The 8445-nt window shown below is 43.3% G+C and overlaps 1 protein-coding gene across 1 annotated transcript; it reads right to left on the reverse strand.

Moving 5' to 3' along the window:
• Positions 1-290: 290 nt before the first annotated feature.
• Positions 291-6990, reverse strand: LOC148117919 (2'-5'-oligoadenylate synthase 1A-like). The gene is made up of 3 exons (XM_087901752.1): positions 6951-6990; positions 1933-2117; positions 291-527 (listed from the first exon to the last, which is right to left on the reverse strand). Exons 1-3 carry the CDS (start codon positions 6988-6990, stop codon positions 291-293), a joined length of 462 nt encoding a protein of 153 aa, XP_087757878.1.
• Between the last annotated feature and the right edge of the window lie 1455 nt (positions 6991-8445).

An 8445-nucleotide genomic window follows, 5' to 3' on the forward strand; every position in this document is an offset into this window, starting at 1 on the left:
GGTGATGTGACAATCTCTGAGACCAAAAATGACTGCAAAGCAAGCAGTGTCCCGCTGCTGTTTGGGTGTAGACAAGGTCAGAGTTTTGGTCTCCTCATCTGCAGACAGGAAAGCCCACCTCTGCCTCCCAGGGCTACAGGTCTTCATATCAATCATGTGACAAGTGAACAGTGTCCAACACAGTGACAGGACAGGAAACGCTCCATTGACATGGAGCTCCCACCTCCCCATTTCCACACTGCTACAGCATGGTCTTCCCTGGTGGGGAGGATGAGTCATAAGGAGACAGGCTACCTGGCTCTTGTGAGCCGACTCAGCAAGTAGATTGAGATCTCCTGGTCTTGAAAGTCATAAAAAACTGTCCAATGGACTTGAAGCTCCTTGTATCTTGTGATCAGTTCCAAAACTGTCCAGAAGCCCTGGGCTGTGCTGAACTCAGTGACTCCATTCCCACATTCCCAGGCATAGACTGTCAGCAGCTCCAGGGCATAGTGTGGGGGCAGCTGCTCACCCAGCTTCTCCTTACACTGTGAAGAGAATGGCAATGAGAAAAACAGGATTGTCAGCCGTTGTGTGGGGACCTGTTCATGTAGATTTAGTCTATGGATGCTCCCTTGCTATAGCCAAGGACTGAGTGGTTGAGATGGAGGCTGTGTGGTCCACACTTAGCATTTAGTAGCAGGCATAGGAGGAATTGCAGTCAGGAAGTGAGGGTCAGAGCAGGATAGTAATGATGCTCACTATTTATGGCTTAATCACAGGCTCTGAAATAACCGGGAAGGAGATAGGGAGAGGGCCCAGTCGGTAAAGTGCCCCCTAGTCAAGTCAGGGAGTTCAGATCCCAGCACACACAGGCTGATGAAAGGAGGAGTGACTCATAATCCCAGCATTAGCTGGAGGAGATGGGGTTCCCAGGGCTCTACAACTGTTTAGAACTGTTGATTTACCACTCTGTGGGCTCAAGTGTGAGGTCCTGAGTAGATTTACAAAATGGAGAGTGATTTACTCCCTGGCCTCCACATGTATGTGTACACACATATAAACACAGACACATGTACTCCCCAGAACAGGTATATAGACAAAAACATCATCCAAACATTTAAAAAGGCCCAGAAAAAAAAACCAAGGGATTCCCTGTTTAAAGAGGTAATAGCTTAAACTGTCAAGAAAATAGAAACCAGAGAATGTGACAGGCTTAACCCCAGAAAAAAGCAAAAAATCTAGACACAAATGATGTAGCAACCAGGAAGCAGTTAACCAGACATGACTGAAGAAAGAGTAGGCTAACTGGAAAGTGGACTAGAAGACACCTACTGGAACAAGCATGGAAAGTCCTCCTTCCTCCAGCTCCCTTTCCCCTCCCTTCTCCCTCCTACAGCATCACCTTTCCTTGCTGTCTTCTGTTACCTTCTCTTCTCTCAAACCCTCTCCTGCTTCTCTTTCCCCTCTTTTCCTTCTCTTTTTCTATTTCCTCACCCCTTGTGTTTCTTTTTTTCTTTTTGTGAACCTGACATAAGGTAGAGTCATCTTGAGAAGATGGACTCACAAATGAGAAAATGCTTCTATCAAACTGCCCTGTGGGGCATTTTATTGATAATGATTAACAAGAGAGGGACAGCCCACTGTGACTGGTGCCATGTCTGTGCAGATGACCCTGGAGTGTACATAAATATAAGCTGCATGGGTCATGGAGAGCAAGCCAGTGAGCAGAATTCCTCTATGGTCTCTGCTTCAGTTACTGCCCTGATTTCCTCAGTGATGGACTGTGACTGGGATGTGCAACCTAATAAGAACTTCCTTACCAAGAGACATTTGGCAATGTGATAAAATATTGTGTCAATATAAAACAAACAAGAATATCCCTGCTTTTCTTTGGCACGGTTTTCACTCATGTATAAACAGGACCCACAGTGGCTGGACTAGATGCCATACCAGTTGGTACCAGTGCATGACCAGGCAGATGAGATTCTTGAGCTTGGGTGGATGACCCATTGGGAAGTTACTCTGGAGCTCTGGGAAGCTGGTGGAGAACTTGCCTTCCATCCCCAAGGAGGAGCACTCAATGATGAGTCTTCTGTAGACTTGGGGGTCGGGCTTGCTGCAGGTGTTGACATCACCTGTAAAGGAGGCTACACTTAGTTACATCTTGAATTCTATAAACATCTTGTACTAACCCAATGTATTGTAGGTTGTAAATCCTTACAGGAAGATGCACTCCCCAGGGGACATGAATCCTGACAGTAGCAGTGCAACATCAGGAACAGTAACTTCTGACCCCAGGAATGCACTCCCACCCACCCCACACATAATCTTTTGCTATAAAAGGATGCTTATGGCCCCTTCCCTGGGTTACAAGCCTGATATTTGCCTGTGGCCCTAACTAGTTATAAGTTTTCTACCCACAGTGTTTGAATGAAGTTTGCTTCTGGTTAATAGACTTTGGTAGTCTGATTCCCATTATTTGTGCAACCCCATGTCCTAGCAGTAGCAGGACTACAGTCTTCTCTGCCAGCCCCAGAGGATGAGAGGTTTTCTTATGTGTCTCAACTTGTCTAGGTAAAGTGGGCCATCAGCTCTCCAGTGCCTGCTTGTCCATGGTTTGGGCCAAGCCCTGGTTGAAGGCAAAGATTGGAGCAGTCTTTCCCAGTGGTTAGTTTGCAATCGCCCAGGTACATTGTCCAGTTGTGTGTCCATTGTCTCTTTGGAGATCTTCTGGATCACTGTTAGGATCTGAGAGTCTGTCTGTTACATAAATGTAAATATCCAAATTCCACATTCAGCAAATCTCTGACAGTTTGAGGACCTGAGTCAAAACACCTTCATTTATTCTTAGTTATTTGTTATAAGCTATACCTTGAAAACATTTGAGAGATTAGATAAATTTTTCCTGTACTTGATTACATTAGTATTTAGCATGATTTATAATTATAGTTTTGGTCATCTCAAGGCTTAATCATCTTAAACTGTTTATAAATAAAGTGACAGTTTCTGAATTAAAGCTCTTTCTGTATGAAGATAAGACTTTGAATTGATAAACATAGTCTACAAAGGGACTGGGAATTTTTTTCCTGATCCTTCTAGAGTGTATAATTATAGGATATAAGTTTTTGTATAACTCAATTTACCAAAATAGTTACAGCTTAACAATGTTAGCAAAAACAAGGAAGTTAGACACATCTTTAAACCCATTTTTCTTAACTTGAATGGGCTTTAAGTAAGGAGAGACATTTTCTAAACCAATGTTTTCTTTTCTTGTGGTGCATGGTTATGTAATGTCTGACATGCAGGTGATTCAAGGCCCATAGGATGAGAAATTGTTCCAAGTGTAATGGTTTGCTCTGTCTTTTTAAGAGACAAGCCATGTCCACCCCCCCACACATCCTCTGAGGCAAGCTGATCTTCAGCTTCCATCCAGGGTCCTTTCTCTCTCTTGAAGAGGCATTTTCTGTCTCTTCCTTCTGTACTTCTCCCCTTCCCCCCCTCTCTTTCTCTCAGCCTGTCTCTTTGTTCTTCTCCCCTTCTCCACTTTCTGCTCCATACCCATTAAATAAATATCCAACCTCACTATTCATGGTGTTCCTATCCATCTGTCTCTCACCTGCCACGTGGCTCCCTTCTCAGGACCAGTCACCTTTAGAGACCTGCAGAGTGGTCTCATGGCATGCCCATCTCTCTGCCTCTCCTTGTGGGACTGTCTGCCCAATCAGGCTCTCTCACCTAACACGTGGCTCCCTGCCTGCGAGTTGCTGCCCCTTGTGGCCCACAGCAGCCACTTGGGGAACTGCTCCATCCCTGCCTGGAACTGGCCGCTCTTTGGACCAGCAACCCACCGCCTGCTGTTATTTTGGGACATGCAACATGGTCTCAAGTCCAGCTGCCAGCTGCAGCCACTCTGGGACCTGTAGCAGTTTTACTTAATCCATAACACCAGGTTCTTTGTCAGACTGTTTCAGGTTAACTTCTTATTGCATCATAAGATAGAAACATTCCAGTTTTTGTTGCTTATTAGATGTGCCCCTAACTTTAGTTAGCCAGTGACTACACTGGGTCTCTGGGATTCCAGTATAGACTTGAGCCTTTCTCAGTGATAGCTTTTAAGCATAAAAGCCACATTTTGTGCTGACATATTTCATTTTATTTGTATGGTTAGACATAAGCAGAACTAAAGGGGTTAAAAAAAGGTTAGCACATTTGAATAATTGCCCAGATCTATAGACAATGATGAATTATGCCTTTGTTTTAAGATTTGCTTGTGTAGCCTTCTGATTATTAATTTTGTGTTCAAGTTTTAAGTTAACTTTTTGTCACAAATACTGCAGATTTTTAACCATACCCAGTAATTTATAAGCCAATCATTTCTCAGCTGCTGTGCTCTTGCCTCTTCTGTCTGCCAATATTTGACCCACACATAGAAACTTCAAAAGCAAGCCTGGGTCCGAAAAAGGGTTGACCATAACCCAATCCCAGAGCCAACTTTTCAACTAAACTGAACAGAACAAAACAACTATAATATTATTCATACCCAATTGAAATTTAAGTTCCTATTACATTAGTTTCAGTGGCCAGAATATCCAGATATAAAATCTGAGCCTGGGCATCTGGGTGCTGTGTACCCATATTTCACATAAAATAATTTACAGGCAGGTTCACTGGCCACTAGGCAGATGCAACCCTGCTAAACAAGTAAGACAGTCACCTAACAAAGGCCAGGATGTGTTGCTCCTTTCTTCTTTGTTAGAAATGTAGATCGCCTGGGGAGAGGTGTTTACCAAAGCTGGTGACTAAGTTGCAGGTGTTTCCCTAGCCCTGCATCCCCTGGAAAGAGAATATTAATGAGCTTCCACCTTGGTTTACCTGGGGGATAAAAGGCATTTTGTAAAATAAATGCAGGTAGATCTTCAGGATGGAGGAATCCTGAGATGCCCTTCGTGATAACTATGTAAACTGTGTCTCGCTAATTTTTGTGCCTCCATAGAGGTCAAGATAGGGAAAGATAGTTTCTATATTGGGGCCTATGGGCTCTGACAGTTGCAAAAGTAACAGTTGAGCTGTAACCAAGACACAGAACACAGCCAACTCATATATTCAAGATCAATCGGACACAAACATGCAGTGGCCAAATTCATGCATTCAAGGCAGACAGACAAATCATTTCTTATTTCTTCCAGCTGTAATTTCAAGGGGGCAGCAAAGAATCTAATTCCCATGGTGTTGTAGTGAAAGACCCCCGAGGGATTTCTTCCTTTTGGGAGAGGCCCCGACCCACGGATCAGACGAAACCACTCTTACGGATGCAAACAGCAAGAGGTTTATTCGAATACACAGGTACCTGGGGCGACAAGGTCTCTGGAAGACTTGTGAGCCATCAGGCTGGGGCGAGGGGTTTTTATAGGAGAGCAAAAGCGCGGGAACAGAAGCGAGATGCTTGGTTATGGGGATTCATTCTATTGGTCCATTCAAACAAGGCTAAGAGCATGCGCTGGGTGGCAAATTCTTGACCTTTCACCTAGATACCAAGGAGGGGGGATTGCTCAGGGGCCTCCTGTTTTTTTTATCTCTTCCTCCTTTCCTAGCTGGAGACCTGATGGTTGGCTGTAAATACCCTGACTCATATCCTGCCATAGGACAAAAGACCTCCTCCTCCTCCTTATCTTACAGCAAAGGCTTGTCTTGTTAGTCTCTAAGGCCTTATATTTCAGCATCCAGGGTGGTCTTCTTTTCTTTTCCTTTTCAGTAGTAGAAGTGGCTGGCTGCCTACTTCCCTGCTGAAAACTGGGTTTTTAAGCTGCCCATGGGTCCAAATTGTGGGCTCCAGTCTCAGTTTACAGAAGTCAAAGTGTAGTCCTCCAAGAGTAGCACATTCTCTCTCTTTCTCTCTCTCTCTCTCTCTCTCTCTCTCTCTCTCTCTCTCTCTGTCTTCCTTTCTTTTTTAAATTTTTGAAGTGTAGTAGTATGAGATCTAGGGGCATAAGAGAATTTGAGGTAGTTTGCCCCATAATCTCAAACTATAATACAAGACAGAGACCAACAGAGAAAAGCAACATCAACAGAACAATGAGAAAGAGAAACTGAATGCAGACAACAGAGATGCAACTGAACAAATAAGACAGATGAGACAACAAGACAAAGAGAAAAGACTGACAAATAAGACAAATAAGACATCATTCAATAAAGACAGGATCCCTGTTCTTGTGACCTGGGATCCAGGTCTAAGCCAGGGAACCCTGAGATCCTGCTCCACCTGGGACACTGATCCCTGGACCCTGCACCTCCTTGGACAGAAGTAGTCTCTCACACAACCACAACTAGGACCTCCTGGGGCAAGAGAGGTGTCCCTCCTTTTCCCTGGCCTCAAGGAGCGCTACCCTGTCTGGCCTCCATATTGAGTCCAAACCCTGGCACCGAAACCATAACAAACTCCAGAGGACTCTGACTTCACCTATTGGACATCTTGATTCTGATCCTCAATGGGGCATCTTTTGCAGCTTCCAACTGTTAACCTAGCCTGTTATATGCCACAGGAAGAAGGGAGGCACTTCAGAGTTCAAAGATATTAATATCGCTGCATAAACAGGTCACTGATCGATCAGGGCTTCAGGACAAAGACACAGGAGCCTTGATTATCCTGACAGCCCTGAGCAGGAGCTGAAGTGGGGTGAATGAACAAACACACAAACCATGAACCTTTGTTGCTAACATACCTTATACTTTTCTGTTCCTTGGATGAACTCCTTCACAGAAGCAGACAGGCGTCCTTTTCTGATCAGACAGATTCAAGTTTTTCCCCTATTCTCTGGGCCTTCTGTAAACATGGAGAGGGGTTTTCATGCACAGAAACACTTGATTTTCCTCAACACAGGATTCTAAAACCTGTGCTTTACATTGGATTACCTCTTTCCTCTTAGAATCCGTTCTTTCTTTGCTCTCACAGCAGCTAGTTTTTATCTTACTTTTTTCCTCATCGTTGTCATTGGATTTTTTTCCAGACATTCTAAAATAGAAATGAAAGAACTATCTATGAAATCAAAAGAAAAAAATAGTGAAATTACTTATCTTATTTGTTAGGAAGCTAGAACTTCACTTTTGTAAAGAGAAACATTAATTATTCATTGGCCAAGAGTTCAATTATTTTGAACTTTAAGTCTCTGTGCATAGTTCAGCTTTACACAGACATTTCTCAAGTACCTAGGAACTGGAGTTCTTAAGTCTCCTAATGCTGAGTATGAGAAGGTTTTAGATGGTTTGTGATTCAGGAGTAGTAGGGCAGATGTAAGACACACAGAAATAACCATGTGTAGTTCTCCTCTAGATCAAGCTTGTAAACCTCCCACCTTTCACCCTAGTGAAAGTCTAGTTAAAGTCAACTTCATGACTTTACTTTTTTGATTTTTTCTTAACTATTGTTAAGAGTTCTGCTCATACCTATTAGTCTAGGGGCACCCATGTATCAGGAACTGTGTAGCAAAGCCCCTGTCACACTTTCATGTTTCATGTATGTCACATGTCTCTGCTGCTGTTCAAGCATCAGAATAGCAGATCCTCCTTTCTCATGGATTTGTTTTACTCACCAGTTTAAAAATGCAACAAGATTATATCATCATGGTGATGAAATGGCTTAGCAGGTAAAACTACTTTTCATGCAGGCCTGAGGTCCTGTGTTTTATCACTGGCACTCATAGTGGAAGGAAAGAGTTGACTCCTGACAGTTGACCTCCGACCTCCACACATGGTGTGTCAGGCTCAGTCATATACATTATACACATACACTAACAATAAAATAAGCCAGGTGGTGGTGGTGCACACCTTTAATCCCAGCACTTGGGGGCAGAGGTCATTCAATCTCTGTGAGTTCAAGGCCAGCCTGGTCTACAAAGAGCTAGTTCCAGGACAGGCTCCAAAACTACAAAGAAACCCTGTCTCAAGAAACCAAAGAAAAAAGGAATAAGGAACATATCATCAATATATCAGGGAAAAATAATAGAATCTAAAGAGGGCAGGGGAGAGACCATAATTGGAGGTTAAATATTAGAAATATATTTGTTTTCCCATTAAAACAAAGCAACAAAATCCACAGTGCTCTTCTTACACAGTAAAACCCTTCGAAGAGCTGCCTGCATATAATCTCTAACTTTTCTTCTCCATTATTTTCTAGAAGTCCACTACAACCAAGCCTTGTCCCAGAACACTGGTAAAATGTCCTTGTGTGCTTAACTCAATGGATACCTGTCAGCACATAGCACATCAGCAGCATCTGCCTGGCTGAAAGTTTGGCCTTGTCTGTCACTTACACATAACTTAACTTGCACATTTGTTAAATGATTCCCTACCCACTAGCTGTTTCTTCCCAACATCCTTGGTTGTGTCTGACATTTAAGGGTTGAAAGTGTCTCTGGTCCTTGTCTTCCTCCTATATTTCTTAGGGGACCTTAACCTTTGCCCTTTATG

This window comes from Myodes glareolus, chromosome 25 (assembly GCF_982192425.1).
Source record: "Myodes glareolus chromosome 25, mMyoGla1.1, whole genome shotgun sequence".
In the NCBI taxonomy this organism is placed as follows: Eukaryota; Metazoa; Chordata; class Mammalia; order Rodentia; family Cricetidae; genus Myodes; species Myodes glareolus.

What these genes read in the sequence shown, in the direction of transcription:
- LOC148117919 (XM_087901752.1), bottom strand. Translation starts at nt 6,990, where the DNA reads ATGTCTGGAAAAAAATCCAATGACAACGATGAGGAAAAAA. An exon ending in TGACAACGATGAGGAAAAAA is followed by an intron (nt 2,118 to 6,950) that starts GTAAGATAAAAA and finishes CCTCCTTTACAG; the next exon opens with GTGATGTCAACACCTGCAGC. An exon ending in TCATGCACTGGTACCAACTG is followed by an intron (nt 528 to 1,932) that starts GTATGGCATCTA and finishes TTCTCTTCACAG; the next exon opens with TGTAAGGAGAAGCTGGGTGA.